The following is a 19754-nucleotide window of genomic DNA, read 5'->3' on the forward strand; positions in this document are numbered from 1 at the left end:
CTGTTGTTCTGCGTACTGAGAATTAACACAATGGTAAAAAAATAAATATCTAACGATATGACCCATTTCCCCTACTGCACTTGATACTTTTTGTAATGGAGACTTATTTCCCAAAGATATAGTAAAGTGTGCATATTTTGGGACTGGGACAGAAATGGAATCCAAGTAAAGGTTGCAGCATACTCCAAACAACACCAAACCTGTGTTGGCTCGGGCAGGGCTTCCCCGAAACCGAATAAAGTTTAAGGATGAAAGTGTTTTGATACTCGGTTTTGGGTTCTGAATGGCCCACACCCACTGCATACAGTCCTGGTTATTCTACCACAGGTCTTTGTTGTGTTTGTTTACATCAACCTCCCAATGTGCTTTGATATGATTTGTCTCAGAGTTTTGACGGACACATGTACAGTAGCGGACAAAGTGCTGTCTCTCCGTTCATTAATTAGATGATGGCTCAGAGTGGCCGGATGGTAACCGCAAGGTCGCCAGTTCGAACCCGGGCTCCCCCAGAGTGAGTGTCGAATTGTCCTTGAGCAAGACCACTGACCACCTAATTGCTCCTGATGTGCTGGTTGGACCGTGCACTTGCATGGTTTCCGTCGCCATCGGTGTTTGAATGTGTGGGTGAATGTAATGCACAGTCTATGTGTAAAGCACCTTGGATAAAGGCGCTATATAAATGCATCATTTACCATTAATTTACCATTTACACTGAATGTCTTCAAGGCAAGTTAAAATATTCTCAACTGCTCGGCACTATAGGCACAAAAAGTCACACCGCTCGTCAGTGCTTTTAACCAAGAGTGCCAAGTGCAGCTACTGGTAGTGCTGGTAGCGATGCATCTCAGTGTGATCATCCCCATGAGTACAAATGTAACCACATGGACCTGTGAGGGTCCATTTGTTAAGATTTGTGCACTGTCAAAGTCACAAATGGATAATATGAATACTGGGGACTTTACAGTGTGTTAAGCATAAACCACTTTATTCCAAAGATCCATCCACTGACAAAGAGACGAGTCTTCTCCCCTCCGGTCATTCCGTTCCCATCTGAAACGTGTATGCCGCGTTCCTCCTGCTAAATCCGATTTCTGGAGTTATGCGAGTCTTTCTGTTGGGGGAATCTCTCATGTCACTTTGATCACATCAAGGAACATTGTGGATTGTTGACAAAAAGAAAAAAGGAAAGGAAATGGCCGAAGAATGTGTTTTGGATTCCTTCTTTGTTTTACAAGAAAATATGCAGAAAGTGAAGGTTTTTTTTTATACTGGACACACACACACACACACACACACACACACACACATGGACAATGGTATTGGCACGGACATGCACAGTGACATAGACACTCGGGCATAACATTGCAGTCACACACAATTGTATAAACATCAACACGTTTGTGCTTGCATGCACGGTTGCACACAGGCGCACACACACACACACATACACACACACACGCGCGCACAGCCGGTGCCCACTCTTTTTGCGTCCTATGTCTTTGTAAATCAAATCAGAACCCACACTACTCTAACCAGCCCCATATGAGACTGTGTCAAAATCAACTCCATCTTAGCTCCAACATGCTCTGGGCAACAAGGGTAGGCCGTTGTACAACTGATTGTGTGTGTGTGTGTGTGTGTGTGTGTGTGTGTGTGTGTGTGTGTGTGTGTGTGTGTGTGTGTGTGTGTGTGTGTGTGTGTGTGTGTGTGTGTGTGTGTGTGTGTGTGTGTGTGTGTGTGTGTGTGTGTGTGTGTGTGTGTGTGTGTGTGTGTGTGTGTGTGTGTGTGTGTGTGTGTGTGTGTGTGTGTGTGTGTGTGTGTGTGTGTGTGTGTGTGTGTGTGTGTGTGTGTGTGTGTGTGTGTGTGTGTGTGTGTGTGTGTGTGTGTGTGTGTGTGTGTGTGTGTGTGTGTGTGTGTGTGTGTGTGTGTGTGTGTGTGTGTGTGTGTGTGTGTGTGTGTGTGTGTGTGTGTGTGTGTGTGTGTGTGTGTGCGTGCGTGCGTGCGTGCGCGCGCGCGCGCGCGCGCGTGCGCGCGCGCGTGCGTGCGTGCGCGCGCGCTTGTGTGAGAAATGATTGTTAGCACTGCTGGTGCTGATATCAAAAGCACATTGAACATCTGCCCGATACTCTCTGTGTGTCTGTGTGCGCGCATGTGTGCATCCGTGTGTGTGTGCGTGCGTGCGTCCGTGCGTGTGCAGTCCTCTCCCCCGCAGCTGCAGTCACTCACTGTGTGTTTAGTCTACATCACATCTGACACTAGTGGCTTTAAGCATGTTGATGCGCCTTTAATGGCCTCTCTTCATGTGTGTGTGCGCGTATGTGCAGAAAGATGGATATAGATTCTATATGAAGTCATGTTTCATATTTTTGGCTGTCACTCACAATGCTTAAAGTGCGCGAGCGTGTGCGTGTGCGTGCGTGTGTGTGTGTGTGTGTGTGTGTGTGTGTGTGTGTGTGTGTGTGTGTGCGTGCGCGCGCGCGTGTGACATGTGTGAGTGCGTGCTATGCGCGTGTGCTGCATGTATTCAGTCCTTTCCACTCTTTCATCAATAAGTCCATTCGAGGCATGCAGGGTCAGAGCCTTTAAAAGCCTCTCAGAAAAGCATAAATAATCATCCTGCCTCCTTTATTTTGTCTGTGCCTATCTCTCTCTCTCCATCTTCTCTCGGGCTCTCCCTCTCCAACTGGCTCTCTGTACTTCACTCAAAGCTCTCTGTCTGTCTGTCCCCATAACATTTGTTTTCCTTTCTCTCCGTTCAGCCCAGTTTCCTACTAAACCAGGCAGAACCCCCATGTCTCACTTCTCTCTCTCTCTCTCTCTCTCTCTCTCTCTCTCTCTCTCTCTCTCTCTCTCTCTCTCTCTCTCTCTCTCTGGTGTGTGTTATCACAGGCCAGCATGTCTCCCGAATGCTGCTGTTCTAATGTGGCCCTCTTAAACGTCACTCATCATTACACACCTGGCACACTCTGTGTGTGTGTGTGTGTGTGTGTGTGTGTGTGTGTGTGTGTGTGTGTGTGTGTGTGTGTGTGTGAGTGAGTGTTGATAGTGATTTAAAAGAACATTCCAATCGTTGTTCTCTTCGCCCTTACAGTACATCAGTATTTATCGTCAATCCAGCAATTGTCTATTATATTTTATTTTATCATTATTATTTTTATTTTACTGTATGCTTTATGGATGGTATATGTAGCTTAATGGACTGATGTTTTCGATGTTAAATGTGACATTTCTGCATAACTTACTTAAGTACTTTTTACTCAAAGTACATTTTGATGACAATTCCTTTGTACTTTTTTCTTTTGTTTTGAACTCCGTAACAGAGTATTTCTACATTGCAGTATTGATGCTTTTACTCAAGTAAACAAAAACTTATTTTTTAACTTTTTGTTAAAGTGTAAAGTGTAAATGTTGTCTGAGGGTTGGTGCCAGAGAGAAGAAAGAGGCCATGGGAGTCATCAGAATCACTATGGTTCACTACAGTATGTGGTGGAGTCATCAGAGTCACTATGGTTCACTGTGTGGTGGAGTCATCAGAATCACTATGGTTCACTGTGTGGTGGAGTCATCAGAATCACTATGGTTCACTGTGTGGTGGAGTCATCAGAATCACTATGGTTCACTGTGTGGTGGAGTCATCAGAATCACTATGGTTCACTGTGTGGTGGAGTCATCAGAATCACTATGGTTCACTGTGTGGTGGAGTCATCAGAATCACTATGGTTCACTACAGTATGTGGTGGAGTCATCAGAATCAATATGGTTCACTGTGTGGTGGAGTCATCAGAATCACTATGGTTCACTGTGTGGTGGACTCATCAGAATCACTATGGTTCACTGTGTGGTGGACTCATCCGAGTCACTATGGTTCACTGTGTGGTGGAGTCATCAGAATCACTATGGTTCACTGTGTGGTGGAGTCATCAGAATCACTATGGTTCACTGTGTGGTGGAGTCATCAGAATCACTATGGTTCACTGTGTGGTGGAGTCATCAGAATCACTATGGTTCACTGTGTGGTGGAGTCATCAGAGTCACTATGGTTCACTGTGTGGTGGAGTCATCAGAGTCACTATGGTTCACTGTGTGGTGGACTCATCCGAGTCACTATGGTTCACTGTGTGGTGGAGTCATCAGAATCACTATGGTTCACTGTGTGGTGGAGTCATCCGAGTCACTATGGTTCACTGTGTGGTGGAGTCATCAGAGTCACTATGGTTCACTGTGTGGTGGAGTCATCAGAGTCACTATGGTTCACTGTGTGGTGGAGTCATCAGAATCACTATGGTTCACTGTGTGGTGGAGTCATCAGAATCACTATGGTTCACTGTGTGGTGGAGTCATCAGAATCACTATGGTTCACTGTGTGGTGGAGTCATCAGAGTCACTATGGTTCACTATGTGGTGGAGTCATCAGAATCACTATGGTTCACTGTGTGGTGGAGTCATCAGAGTCACTATGGTTCACTATGTGGTGGAGTCATCAGAGTCACTATGGTTCACTGTGTGGTGGAGTCATCAGAGTCACTATGGTTCACTGTGTGGTGGAGTCATCAGAATCACTATGGTTCACTGTGTGGTGGAGTCATCAGAGTCACTATGGTTCACTGTGTGGTGGAGTCATCAGAGTCACTATGGTTCACTATGTGGTGGAGTCATCAGAGTCACTATGGTTCACTGTGTGGTGGAGTCATCAGAGTCACTATGGTTCACTATGTGGTGGGCTGGTGGAGGTAGAGCAGCCGCTGCACATGACCTTGCTTATCACGTTACGTTTTATCGGTCCGTTCGGTTTTGGAGGCAGATGCAATTAGAAAAAGTTGGCAGCGGGGCCAAAGGAAATGCCATTGGTTCAGAGACCGTCCTCTGTGGTTCATGATGCTGCAGAAATTTCCATGGTGGAAGAAGATGTTCAAACATAGCAGATCTACAAGCTCGTAGCGCACCACTATTTTTCAATAACTAAATGATAACATAATAACGACCATAGTCGTGGATGTTCTGACAGAAAGACCGACATAACCGTCAGCTCCGCAACTCCTGGTGTAGTCGATCAAAACAAATCACACTCGTGTGAAGTGAGGGGCGCCCACTGTATTTATATCGGCCACATGACGTCTTGCGCCGTCCTTTAGGGCCCTAAAGGAACGTTAAAGTCCATAACCTTGGCAACAATGTATGTCATAAGTGCTCTAAACAACTATCATAGTCCATAGACTTGGCTAGTTCTGAAGTGTTATAAACTAACATTCAAGTCTATAGACTTGGCTGGTTCTAAAGTGTTCTAAACGGACATTAAAGTCCATAGACTTGGCTGGTTCTAAAGTGCTCTAAACGGACATTAAAGTCCATAGACTTGGCTGGCAAACGGTTGACGTCAGAAGTGCTCCAGACAAACATCGAAGTCTGCGGACTTGGCTGGCAAACGTTTTGCATCACAAGTTCTCTATAGGCACACGTTGTAATATCCTCAAAGTCCATGGACTTGGCTTGCAAAACGATTTACGCCATATAAGTGCTCTAAGCAAACATTTAAAAAATCCCATATAGACTCGGCCGCCGTGATCTTCAAAAAGCCAAGCCATGCGTTGGAGGCCCCTCAAAAAAGGAAAAAGGGGCACCGGTTCTTGGCATCGGCGAGCCTGGCCGATGCTGAGTAGGAGTATTTTAGTCTGCTATCGACCTGATACCAGCATCGGTATCGCTGCCCTCCTACAATGAAGGGACAGCTGAGAGGAGGAGGAGGGAGGACAGTGGTGGAACATTTAAATCAATGGCACATCTGACCCTGACACTCTGTGTGTGTGTGTGTGTGTGTGTGTGTGTGTGTGTGTGTGTGTGTGTGTGTGTGTGTGTGTGTGTGTGTGTGTGTGTGTGGCATATCAAGTTCATCACATTTGAGCAACTGGATCCTCCATTACTGCTCTCAGCACCACACATCATCCATTTCTGTAACTATATCACAACACGTGCACACACACACACACACACACACACACACACACACACACACACACACGCACACACATGCACACACTCACAGAGTTTGTCTGCTTCTGTTTCATGGACACTACAACTCTGTGTACTAATTTCAAAGACGAAGTATGAATTATACATTATTTTCCAGTATGGACATTTTATATTTGTGTTACCTGTAATCATTTTGATAATATTTCTATGATATTGGACAGAGGGGGGTCTTTTACTGGATGCCTGGATACAATCTGTAACATAGCCCACCCAAACCCTCTCTCTCTCTCTCACTCACAGTCCACACGCACACTTTCTCAAATATGCATACACACTCACATTCTCAAAACATGCATACACCCTTTCTTAAACACACACACACACACACACACACACACACGCAAACACACGCACGCACGCACACACACTGTGACACACACACACACACACACACACACACACACACACACACACACACACACACACACACACACACACACACACACACAGTATTGGTAGTGATTATGTGCTGAGTGTGGGCCCACCAGCAGTAGAGGCCCCCAGACTCCTGGTACCCCTTAAATACTAACACACTCCAGTGGAAAAATGAGCTGGGTCACACACACACACACACACACACACACACACACACACACACACACACACACACACACACACACACACACACCTGAAATCGGAGCCCAGCAGCCACCCACCCACCACACGATCAGAAGGTACAGAGACAGCATGTATGCCTCTTCATAAATCAACACATTTTTGTCTCCCATTTCTCTCTGGCCTTTGTGTCCTTGTGTCCTCTCCTTTGTGTCCTTGTGTCCTCTCCTTTGTGTCCTCGTGTCCTCTCCTTTGTGTCCTCGTGTCCTCTCCTTTGTGTCCTTGTGTCCTCTCCTTTGTGTCCTCGTGTCCTCTCCTTTGTGTCCTTGTGTCCTCTCCTTTGTGTCCTTGTGTCCTCTCCTTTGTGTCCTCGTGTCCTCTCCTTTGTGTCCTTGTGTCCTCTCCTTTGTGTCCTCGTGTCCTCTCCAGTCCTCTCTTTCTCACCTCTCCGTGTTATCGTCTTTATACTTTTTGCTTGCTTGTTTGGTTGTTTTTTAATAAAAAGGGGCTATTCAGAACGTGTGAACACTGGGGATTAGTGGAATGAAAAACATAGGGTTGAGGTCGAGGGTGGACCAAACAGGCCAACATCCTGTTATCCACACTCTATTGGGCGGCGCCCCCAGAGGCAAATTCAAAAGGAAACAACCAGTAGAGGGTGCTGTTTTTTTTTTACCTTAAAAAAAAAAAGAAAAAACTGATAAAAGGGTAATATTTCTGTAGTCTTCCCTTAGCCACTTCTGCCCTACTTTCCAAAATGGTGAAAAAAATTACAGCCCAGGGTACATGTATATACAAGCTCAAAACGTGACATAATCCGACGCGGTGTGTGTGCTTGTAGATCTGCTATTTGCGTCGTTTGTCTCCCCGCGTTGTTGTTCATGTCACTTTGTAACTTGGCATTTTGAGACGTTGCTACAGATAACGAGGCACAATAAATCACGGTCGGTGGGCAAAAGCTGTCATACCGCAAAGTATATAAATTACAATTTATAGGTGTTGCTGGAACATGAGTAACCATGGGAGGACCCGGAGAAGCCTAATTTATAGTCTGACTGTGGTATGATAGTGTCATTACCAGCAAGAAGTCATTTTTATAGCTAACAATGTGTGACGTCGTGACAAGAACAGAAAAACAGTTGTTGTTGTTGTTGTTGTTGTTGTACAAGTGATAATTTTGTGCAATGTAATATTAATTTATTTTAAAACTAAAGCAAACGTCGGTAGAGGTCTGTGTTATGCATACTTGCCATGATGTAACAACAAAATATTGGTAAGATATCTTTAGTCCTTTCTTTAGTCTTTTCCTCTTTAAGAAATCACACCTGTGTGAACTGAGTGATGCAACTCCCCCCCCCCGTCTCTCTCTCTCTCTCTCTCTCTCTCTCTCTCATTAGCAGGCAACAGTGCAGCACTCTCTCTCTCTCTCTGTTTCTGGCACAACAGCGCCCCTACTGGTACTATTAGTCATAATGGTGCTCATTAACCAACACATAGGCACATAGGTGAACCAACACATATGTAGGTGAACATGGACATTGCTCACTTAAAAATAATTAAAACGTCAACTTCCTGTTTATATTATGCTATTTGCATTAGAAAAGATCTTGATATTCTGGATCCTGAGCTTATTCCCAATTCAAATAAGGTTCTGTAGCACACAGTACAACCCAAACCTCTACCAAAGTTTCAATGTACTCATTTAGTGAATAGAGGGAATCTGCCCGTGGCACCCCAGCAATAGAAGAGGAAATTGAGATCATTTCACCTACAATGTAAAGTGATTTCTTCCAAGCCCCTGTAGTGTAATAATGGGAATTCTTTGGCTGAACGAAAGGTTGTGATGAAGATTGAAACGTATACCGTGGAATGTTGGGACAAAGCCTCGTGCACAATATGGCGTGTGTGTGCCTATTGTGAAACGCTATGCGTAGCCCCATTTTGTGGTCGGCCTAGCAGCTTTGTGTAAACCACAACGAAATGCAGACATCCTAGCCACACCTTGTAGAATGCAAGCATTTCCATCGTATCTGTTCCTTTGAATAATAGTTAGTTTAGTATGCCTATATATATATATATATATATATATATATAAAAACAATGTATGTAAAACATGAAACACATGCATGGTGTTTAGGGTTTATAGCCGAGGCAAATTTGCGAGGATTTTACAGTAGAGATTGGTATCAAATGGTATGCAATTTTAAAGACGGCGTGCCATGATCTTTCAGCCCCTAAAACATGATTATGATTGCATTAGGAGGAAGATGTTTTTCAAGAAAGTGTTTTTATGTGGCCACACCCCCCAGTTCATTACACACACCTGGTTTACACCTTAATTAGCACCACCCATCTGAACTTAAGCCGTGCCCACAACTGTTGTTGTATGATAATAAGGGGAGGGGCTAATTGTTGTTGAGTCACTAAAGTGGTGTATTTCGATTGGGCCTTTTGACTCGACGTCTTTCAGCTTTTGGGGAAGAAACAAAAAGAATGCACAGGGAAGACCTCATTATTTGCATATTATAACCACACCTGGGGGGTCTATTAGAGCGTTAACTCCATAGACACATACAAAACAGAACAATTACAAAACCCCATCTTTAACCCATTTTGGGCGGGAGCCCCTTTTGCTGTTAGCATTATGCTATGCTTTAGCTATTGAAAAATAGCAGATCTACAAGCTCATACGAGCTTGTAGGTCTGCTATTTCTAACCTAATGCATATCAAGCTGGGGGTCCATGACATTCTAAAGGTTGAGAATCTCTGCCCGGGACACACCGCACGGTCGCTGAGGCGCCCGCTCCTTAACTCCTGACTAAGGAGGAAGGAGAAATGGGGATAGAGAGACTTCTCAAGGTGAGGTCCAGCCAGGGGGACCCTCCAGGGTTTCTCCAAAATGGTCCCTCACATGTTGTCTATAACTCTGAGAGTTATGGGGGGGGAGAGAGTTAGGAGAGTAAGACAGAGGTATAAGGAGAGAGGAAAGCAGGAATGAGGTAGTTGGCAGGGACCCCGTCCACTCCCAGCTGTCTCATGCATAGTTTGTACACAAGCAGTGTCCTGTTACGTCCACACTGTCCTCCCTGCTGCCAACTGAGCACTTTCCAGTTCCGTGTGTGTGTGTGTGTGTGTGTGTGTGTGTGTGTGTGTGCGTGTGCGATGTGCATGCATGCCCGCCCACCTGTCCTTTCTGTCACGGGGCGGGGGACAGCTGCGGTGTCCGTTTGGCGTCAGGCTGCCACGGCGACGTACATCCATCACTGACGATGTCCAGCTGGTCCACATACGAGTACGCACGCACGCGCACGCACAAACACATACTCCTATCCATCAGCTGCTGTGGAAAGATTCCTAAATGACACACACACACACACACACACACACACACACACACACACACACACACACACAACCATACACTACTATCTCTCTCTCTCACTCACACACACACACACACACACAGTCACACACATGCACACACATTCCACTTAGTCTCACTGTATTGTTCACAAGCACACAACAATACGTTAACGTATACGTAACACAGACACGAGCACTGTGCCGACACTCACACTGGCCCTCGTGCCAGTTTGGTATACTCGGTTAATAACTTTCCGTGTAATAATTGCAAAGTGAATTTTAAATGGTGTGCAACTCGACTATAGGTGTCTAGCCCATTCTGAACGGGAACCACATTTTGGTGTTGGCATCATGTTATGCTTTAGCTATTGAAAAATAGCAGATCTACAAGCTCATAGCGCGCCACCGAGTGGCGCGCTACGAGCTTGTGGGTCTGCTATTTTTTGAAAAATTGACATTTTTAGAATCTGATCTCGGGTCAGAATGGGTTCATCAGACCAGTGTGTGTCCAGTGGAAACCTCGTATGAATCTGATCTCAGGTCAGAATGGGCTAGACATCCTGGGAGGCGGGACATTGCCGTGCCAGCATGCATGCAATGGACTGAGGAAGGCTTGTCCGGCCGGTCTGACTGACGTGACGTGCTGTCCAGTCCCACCGAAGCTCAGGCAGTTTCACGAGGCAGGGTGTTAGGGCGTTAACAGCTCCCCGCGGACCTACCTGATTTACTAGGGGGTGAAGTAAGTGTGTGTGTGTGTGTGTGTGCGTACGTGTGTTTGCGAGTGTGTGTGTGTGTGTGTTTTTTATGAACAGTGGGCAGGGTCTCCAAACCTGTAGATTTAGGGCATAATTATTCTCACACTTTTCCAGCCCTCTTATTTCCTTCCCTGCTCCCTTTCTCGTCTTACTTCCCCCCCCCGCCTTACTTTCCCCTCGGTTTACATGTTTCTTTCTCAACACACCTCTGTTTCTGTTCCCTTATTTCCTCCCCCAGCTCCCCTCCTTCTTGCCTCTCTTGTTTCCCCTCATTTTTATATGTTTTATACTTACAGTATACACCCCCCCCCCCTCCCTCTCTCTCTCTCTCTCTCTCTCTCTCTCTCTGAGTTAGCCCCCAGGGTCTCTCACTCAACAGGGGACTTAGCCCACGTGCTGCAGTCCACATGGGACCTCTATTAAAACCTCATTTATTAACACTTTGTCAGGCATATGCACTGCACTGCGCGCGTGCACGCACACACACACACACACACACACACACACACACACACACACACACACACACACACACGCACACACACACACACACACACACAGAGCAAGATACATACACCCCAAACACGGATGAATATGCCTGCACATGCACACAAGACGCCTGCAGATAAACATTTGAGGTTTTCTGTTTGCGGGAGCTCCTCTTTTTCTCACACGCTGCTGCTGCTGCTGCTTGACAGTTTCGTTCTTTGTCCCCCCCCCCCCCTTCTCTCTTCTCCTCCTCCTTGTCTGCAGTTTCCTCTCTCTGGTGGGCGACAGCGTGGAGCACATCGGGAGCGCGGAGCTGCGTCGTCGCGTGGAGAGCCAGGTCAAGGCCAGCGGCGTGGAGGAACTGGCCCGGACCCTGGACACCAGCCCGGAGACCCTCAAGCTCATCATCGACGGGCTGACGCAGCCGCCCGGCTTCGACATACGACAGGGTATGAGAGTTGTTCCGAGTCCCCCCCCCCCCCCCCAAAAAAAAACACCCTGTTTTCACGTATAACAGCAAACCAGCATGATTGTTCCCATGCAGCATCACTGGAGGCTGAGTTTCCCATCGCTTTGGTCACTTGAATCGCATCCTCTTAAGGTTTTGGTGAGATGCTGTGATTTTAGCCTGTGATTCTTTCCCTTTTCTGTTTTTTTTACCAAGCGTAAAGTGACCACAAAGTCGTCGCTCGATTTGTTTAACCCATTTTGGACTGAAGTCGATTAAATGAAGGCTTCTAAATCCTAAAATTTTTCTGAAAAAACCCATGTTTCTCTGTCAGTGGTGCTCAACCTTTTTCATGTCAAGGACCCCCAGAATTATCTGTATTTGGCCGCAGACCCCCATCTGAAAATATGTTGTTCCAGGGACCCCCCCCCCAGAAGCAAAGATTTGAGTTAAAAATGTTCGCTCTGAAATATATATTCAAAGATTTGCGACACATTTTCACGACTTTTCAAAAATAGCTGAGCTTGTAGATCTGCTATTTTTCAATAGCTAAAGTAGAACATAATGCTTAAAACACCAACAGGGGTTCCCGCCCGAAATGCGTTAAAACAAAAAGAAGAAAAATGAAGAAAAGGGAAAAAAAATAAATACATAAAACGTTGGGTTACAATATTGTCGGGTTTTATAACGATGTCTGGAAGAAAACATGAAAAACTATCAGACATTAAAAAAAAAAGTTCCATAAACACGGTGCAAGTTTCTAAGTCTTTTTCGTTCCAAGTTGGACGATCTCTCTCTTGACCCCCCCCAGCCCCCACACTGTTCTTTACGGGTCCCTAGTGGCTGACGGAAAGCTGGCCTCCATGTCGGTCGGCTAGAGTTGTTGAGTAACCGTTCAGCCGGTCAGGCGGTCACAATGCTCAGTGTCTCTTCTCCTTGTCTATATTATAATAGGCCATGTCCCGCAGCGTAACACCATACGCTCCCATAGTGTCCCACCAAGCCCCAACAAAGGCCTGCAGTGTGTGCACTTTCAGACCTGCTATTTGTAATGGCTCTAGCAGACTGTGGGTGGGTTAGATAGAGGCTGTCTCTATACTGTCAGACACATGGGAGATCAACACAGACTATATGCGTATGTTATACTTGGTCGCACGCGCAGGCGTAAATAGCCAAACTAACCCATTTTTGGGTGGGGAAACCCCTTTTGGTGTTAGCGTTATGTTATATGCTTTAGCTATTGAAAAATACCAGATCTACAAGCTCATAGCGCGCCACCGAGCTTGTATAGGTCTGCTATTTTTGGAAAATCAAAGAACGACTTTTCGGAAAACTGTCAGGATGTAGAAGACATTTATAGAATCTGATATCTCAGGTCAAAATGGGTTAAATGTGTTGTGAGCGTGTGTCAGGTATTATAGTACAGTACACACACATGCACACGTACTGTACACGCACATACTGTACACCAGTGGTTCCCAAATCAACATTTATTAGGCCACAGACCCCCCCCCCCCATTTGAAAACATATGCCAGTGACCCCCGATAAGGAGAAGATTTTTTACGGCTCTAGCAGTGATTCCAAAACATATTAATTTCATGGACACCCCCCCCCCCCCCCCCCCCAGTTTCACACGGACCCCCAATTTAATGGCATTTCTATCTCTGGTACCCCCAATTTATAGTGTAAAACCACTGTTAATTTAACTCTGAGAGTGTTAAAAATGGAACAAAATGAACCATTTGGTTATTTTTGAAAAATTGGGAAAATGCGGCACAAATCTTTGAATATAAATATTTTTTCAGAAGACTTTTTTTAATTTATTTCGATGTCTGGTCTAAATGGGCTAACTGAGCTAGGTATACGCCCTGGAACTCCCTCAAGTAACCCTATAGGGGTCACCCGGACCCCAGTTTGGGAACCCATGCTGTATACACAACATGTTTGTCTGCTTTTCTCATATAGACTCTCATGGGTCTTTTTATACAAACACAAATTGTTTCCTTTAACTGACTCATCCCTTTTTCAAGTTTCCACTTTTTGCCACACGTGTTTACATGACCCATGTTTAATTACCTGTGCATGTTCCTGTATCCATCTGGGTCTGGTGATGAGCACATTGTTTTCAAAGTCACCAATGCAACAGACTGTTATAGCCCTGAAGTCGGAAGAAAGTCAAAAGATACAAATAGACAAGACTACAACAAACTTTTGGCAGACGAGTTCGACTATTTAGTTTAAAATGCCTCCTTTTTTTCCCCTCCTCCTCCCACCGTCGACATCCGATCGGCCACACACGCGCGGTGGCTTAATGGTGTAATTGTTGCCAGCCGTGGGTTGTACTGAGCCCCAGTGGCCGTCGATGCGGATCGCCATGCGAAGTAGGAAAAAAATAATGCAAAAAAAGCCGGGGCAACACTTGTGTTCGGCCAGCAGGCCCTGGACTGACCAACTTGTGTTCCTCGGGAAAAGAAGCGATGCGTCGTACCGGGTTCATCCCCGGGTTGGGGCCGATTGGGTTTCAACCCACAGCGGCGTTGGCCTCCCCGGGCCAACGCTCAGCTGAGCAAACAGATGGGGGGGGGGCGGGGCTACCGCGTGAAATCAGTGCTATACGGGGGAGTATAATTGGACCCGACTATTTCCTGGAGCTCCCTATGTTTGTGTTAACGCCACGGAAAGGAAAGGATCTCTCGAAAAACAGCCACCCTGAACGGAAAGCGGAGCGGGGAAGGAGAGAGAAGGCAAAGCGAGGGAATGCTGGAGAAGTATGCGGTGGAAAGGATCGGGTTGCCGCTGAGAAATATGATGTCTGGTTCATCATCCTTTTCTGTCCCCTCTCTCTCTCTCTCCTCTCTCTTCTTCCCTCCCTCCCTCCATCATTTCCCCACCACCACACGCTGCCGGCACACATTTCATGCCCTCATGTCTTCTGTCTTCCCTTCCCTCCCTTCGTTTAGTCTCATCTCCTTTGCTGCCTTGTCCCCCACCTCCCCCCTGTCTCCTCTACCGAAGCCTTCCCATCCCTCCATTCTTCTCCCCCACCTCCCCCTGTCTCCTCTACCGGAGCCTTCCCATCCCTCCATTCTTCTCCCCCACCTCCCCCTGTCTCCTCTACCGAAGCCTTCCCATCCCTCCATTCTTCTCCCCCACCTCCCCCTGTCTCCTCTACCGAAGCCTTCCCATCCCTCCATTCTTCTCCCCCACCTCCCCCTGTCTCCTCTACCGAAGCCTTCCCATCCCTCCATTCTTCTCCCCCACCTCCCCCCTGTCTCCTCTACCGAAGCCTTCCCATCCCTCCCATTCTTCTCCCCCCACCTCCCCCTGTCTCCTCTACCGAAGCCTTCCCATCCCTCCATTCTTCTCCCCCACCTCCCCCCTGTCTCCTCTACCGAAGCCTTCCCATCCCTCCATTCTTCTCCCCCACCTCCCCCCTGTCTCCTCTACCGAAGCCTTCCCATCCCTCCCATTCTTCTCCCCCCACCTCCCCCTGTCTCCTCTACCGAAGCCTTCCCATCCCTCCATTCTTCTCCCCCACCTCCCCCTGTCTCCTCTACCGAAGCCTTCCCATCCCTCCATTCTTCTCCCCCACCTCCCCCCTGTCTCCTCTACCGAAGCCTTCCCATCCCTCCATTCTTCTCCCCCACCTCCCCCTGTCTCCTCTACCGAAGCCTTCCCATCCCTCCATCCCATTCCCATTCGTTGTGCTCCTGCCACTTTTTCCTCATCTGTCAAATACTCTTAGGTTATTTTTCTCTCCATCTTTCTCTTTGTTTGTCTCTCTCTCTCTCTCACTTTATCTATCTATCTTTCACGTTTCCTCCCTTCAACGCCCCCCTTATCTCTCTCTTATCCCTCTCACACTCTCTCTCTCTCTGTATTTGTCCCTCTTAGGCATGTAACGATACACTCAACTCACGATGCGATACGTATCACGATATGAGGTTCACGATACGATTTTTCACTATATTTTCAACACAATGATTTTCCAGACAAATGACCTTTTTTTTTTTTTATGATTTATCTTCCCCCCCAAAAGCGTTTTTCACAATTTTTTATTTAACTACATTGCAAAGATAATTGCCTTCCTTGATGTATTAATGAGCATCAATAACGACCATCACCTGGGCCACAGACACATAATACAGCTCCCCTCTCCAGGCCTCTGTCTCATTTCTCTCCAAAATCATGTGAATACGATGGAATAATGATTACAGCTGACATTTCTTATCACACACTAGCCTCGATTTCTTTTTTTTAAATAATAAATCGATACATATCGTCGGGATATAATATCGATATATATCGCAATATACGATATATCGTTACATTCCTCGTCCCTCTCTCTCTCTCTCTCCGACAGGCTTCGAGCAGGCGGACTTCAATCGATACATATCGTCGGGATATAATATCGATATATATCGCGATATACGATATATCGTTACATTCCTCGTCCCTCTCTCTCTCTCTCTCCGACAGGCTTCGAGCAGGCGGACTTCAATCGATACATATCGTCGGGATATAATATCGATATATATCGCGATATATACGATATATCGTTACATGCCTAGTCCCTCTCTCTCTCTCTCTCCGACAGGCTTCGAGCAGGCGGACTTCAATCGATACATATCGTCGGGATATAATATCGATATATATCGCGATATATACGATATATCGTTACATGCCTAGTCCCTCTCTCTCTCTCTCTCTCTCCGACAGGCTTCGAGCAGGCGGACTTCAATCGATAAATATCGTCGGGATATAATATCGATATATATCGCGACATACGATATATCGTTACATGCCTAGTCCCTCTCTCTCTCTCCGACAGGCTTCGAGCAGGCGGACTTCAATCGATACATATCGTCGGGATATAATATCGATATATATATCGCGACATACGATATATCGTTACATGCCTAGTCCCTCTCTCTCTCTCTCTCCGACAGGCTTCGAGCAGGCGGACTTCAAGCGCGGCGTGGTGTCCATGAGCGACCTGAGGGTGGGCGCCGTGCTGACGGGCCGCGTGGACAACGCCACGCTCTTCGGCGCCTTCGTGGACATCGGCGTGGGCCGCGCGGGCCTCATCCACAAGAGCAACATCACCGCCGGCAAGCTCCCCGCCGACAGCCGGCGCCGCAGCCTGGCCCTGGGGCCCGGCGAGCGCGTGGAAGTGCGCGTGCTCAACGTGGACGCCCAGCGAGGCCGCATCGGCCTGGACCTCATCCGAGTGCTCCGATAGAGAAGAAGAAGAAGCGACCGACCGCGGATGAGGTAGTGGTGTGGTGGTGTGACGTCAGTGTTGTTTTCGTCGACTAAAACTAAGACGAAAAATTTCGTCGACTACCTTTTTTCACTGGCGAAAGTTACATGGTAACTAAATGAACTAACTAAAGCCGCGATGACTAAAACTAAGGCTAAATATATTGACACTTTCGTCGGCACATAAAAACTAGACAAAAAATGTTAGGAAGCGGCTAGTGGACAAGAGATCCAGTATAAGTCATTTTACACTTGGTTGCATGCTGAAAATAGCTGATCTACAAGCTCAGCTATTTTGAGCAAGTGTAAAAACACTCATTAAGACGGCATCAAGACCCGCCAAAATACATTGTAGTCGACTAAATCAACTGTAGATTTAGTCGACTAAAATCTTATGACGTTTAGTCGACTAAAACTAGACTGACACTAAGACATTCCAGGTGACTAAGATGTGACTAAAACTAAATGAAGTTTCAGTCCAAAGACTGACTAAACTAAAATAGAAAGTTGCTGCCAAAAACAACACTGGTAGTGGGGGGTGTGTGTGTGTGTGTGTGTGTGTGTGTGTGTGTGTGTGTGTGTGTGTGTGTGTGTGTGTGTGTGTGGGACACGTGGTTCTTCTCACAAGAGAGAGAGAAAAAAGATCACTTTTTTTGTTTGTTTTACATAATAGCAGATACTATAGCTCACGACACGTCGTGTGACAAAGTATACTGTATGTACTTTATAAGTGTTTAGTTCTGAGTGTAGAAATGGAACCAGATGAATACATATTGTGTTGTTGTTCGTATGTATATGTTTGTACACTCTCGAGTTGCGAATGGATAAGTTAGCGCTGAGGGTTTTATCAGGCTCATGGGGCGAAGCTTTTCACACAGATGCTTTTATGGGAGTCCACCCGTTAACAGAAGCATTATAGGAATAGTGTGATCCTTCCTGTTGGTGGAACAGACCTCATGTCGCTTCTAATATGAGGAGGATATGTGCTGAGTGTAAGAAATTCAATTCCGGCCTTAAAATAATCCTCCAGATGTTGGATTTAGAATTCAGCAGTTCGGGGGGGGGGGAGAAAAAAAAAGTACAAAAAAAATGCTGCTTTTGAAATGGTTCGTTTGTTTTGGACCACTTTTGTTTTGTAAATGTTTTTTTTTTTTATTATTGTTTGTTGAAGACCTTTTTTTTTTAATATAAAGTGAGTCTGTAGTTTCTATAATGTGTAGAACTCTTAACCCATTCTGACCGGGAACCCATTTTGGTGTCAGCATCATGTTATGCTTTAGCTATTGAAAAATAGCAGATCTACAAGCTCATAGCGCGCCACCGAGTGGCGCGCTACGAGCTTGTAGGTCTGCTATTTTTGAAAAATTCGAAGAACGACTGACATTTTTAGAATCTGATCTCAGGTCAGAATGGGTTAATCAGACCAGTGTGTGTCCAGTGTAAAACCTCGTATGAATCTGATCTCAGGTCAGAATGGGTTAAAGATTTAAAAAAGTGTGCTCGACCATAACGCACATCAAAAAAATAAAAGTTCCTGTGACATCTGTTTTCTCCTCATTATGCTCTTTGAATTTGGAGGATATTTCCCTACCGCCTTCCTGCAGCCTCTCCTCTTGCATGTACCTGCTGATGATTACGTCAAATGGATTTCCTGTACTTTAGGGAGAAATGATATGATGAGTAAGTAGGGAGGATGGTTTCAGAGGACAGGATGGAGGGTCACAGAGAGGAAAAAAGTTGAGAAACGGGAGGAAGATGGCTGGCCAAACGACACCACAATGACCACAACAACGCAGCAAGACATTCACACTCAAATCTTTATGATCTTTCAAAAATAGCAGACCTACAAGCTACAAGCATAGCGCGCCACCAAGTGGCGCGCTATGAGCTTGTAGATCTGCTATTCTTCAATAGCTTAAAGTATAGCATAATGCTTAGTTAAAACACCAAAACGGGTTCCCGTCCAGAATAGTCAGAGACTGTATAAATGGAACAGAATTAGTACCAAATGTAGGAAGTATTCATTATGCACAATGTCCCATTTCACAATTTAAAAATGTGTTACAAATATTTTGAAAATAGCCGATCTACAAGTTCACCATGCTTCACATTGCGACGCATTGTGAACTTGTATATCAGTTATTTTCAAATAACCAAAATGTATATAGGGCTGAAGTGGTTAATGTATGTTTTGTAATAATAATCAAAATCTACAAAGTAACTAGTAACTGAAGTAATCACATACAGTAAATGTAGTGTATAGTAAAAGTCTAATATTTGGATCCGACATAGTGGAGTAGAAGTAAAAGTATTGGAAATTGTAAGTACTCGAGTACAAATACCTCAAAAAGTACAGTACTTATGTAAATGTGCTTTCCACCAGTGGAATTGACATATGTTGGGGTGCATTTCTACTCTGACTTGAATCAACGCTCAAGGATTTCACTGAGCATACAAAAGAGAGAGAGAGAGAGAGAGGGAGAGAGAGAGAGAGAGGGATGGGGGGGGGGGGGGGGTGTATCTCCTAGACTCCAGGAAAGGCCAGAGGCGTTTTGAGGCGCGGTCCCAGACATAATTATCCCAGGACATACTCTGTGTCTCTTAAGCATGCACACACACACACACACACACACACACACACACACACACACACACACGCACACCAATCAGCCGCTTTCCAAAATTAATCCCAGACTCCCTCTCCGGCATTATCTCATTTGTTTGTGTTTATGAGACCGGGATAAATACTAGAAGAAATACATGAAATATGGTTTCTGAGAAAGCCCCGGGTTCCCCCTTTTTGCTGCTAAACCCAGTACAGAATACCTAATCACTGGTACGGCTGTTTTCTCA

At 45.8% G+C, this 19754-nt stretch overlaps 1 protein-coding gene across 1 annotated transcript in view; it reads left to right on the plus strand.

The window, feature by feature from the left end:
- The window catches only part of srbd1 (S1 RNA binding domain 1), a 91510-nt gene extending 73547 nt beyond the window's left edge, over window positions 1-17963 (plus strand). The window contains exons 20-21 of the mRNA XM_080781463.1: window positions 11455-11639; window positions 16589-17963. Coding sequence (XP_080637589.1) covers window positions 11455-11639; window positions 16589-16881 — 478 coding nt within the window. The 3' untranslated portion in view covers window positions 16882-17963. The remainder of the gene's footprint in view (window positions 1-11454; window positions 11640-16588) is intronic.
- Window positions 17964-19754: the final 1791 nt, after the last annotated feature.

Source organism: Protomyctophum bolini (genome assembly GCF_963924005.1).
Source record: "Protomyctophum bolini genome assembly, chromosome: 14".
NCBI classification, from domain to species: Eukaryota; Metazoa; Chordata; class Actinopteri; order Myctophiformes; family Myctophidae; genus Protomyctophum; species Protomyctophum bolini.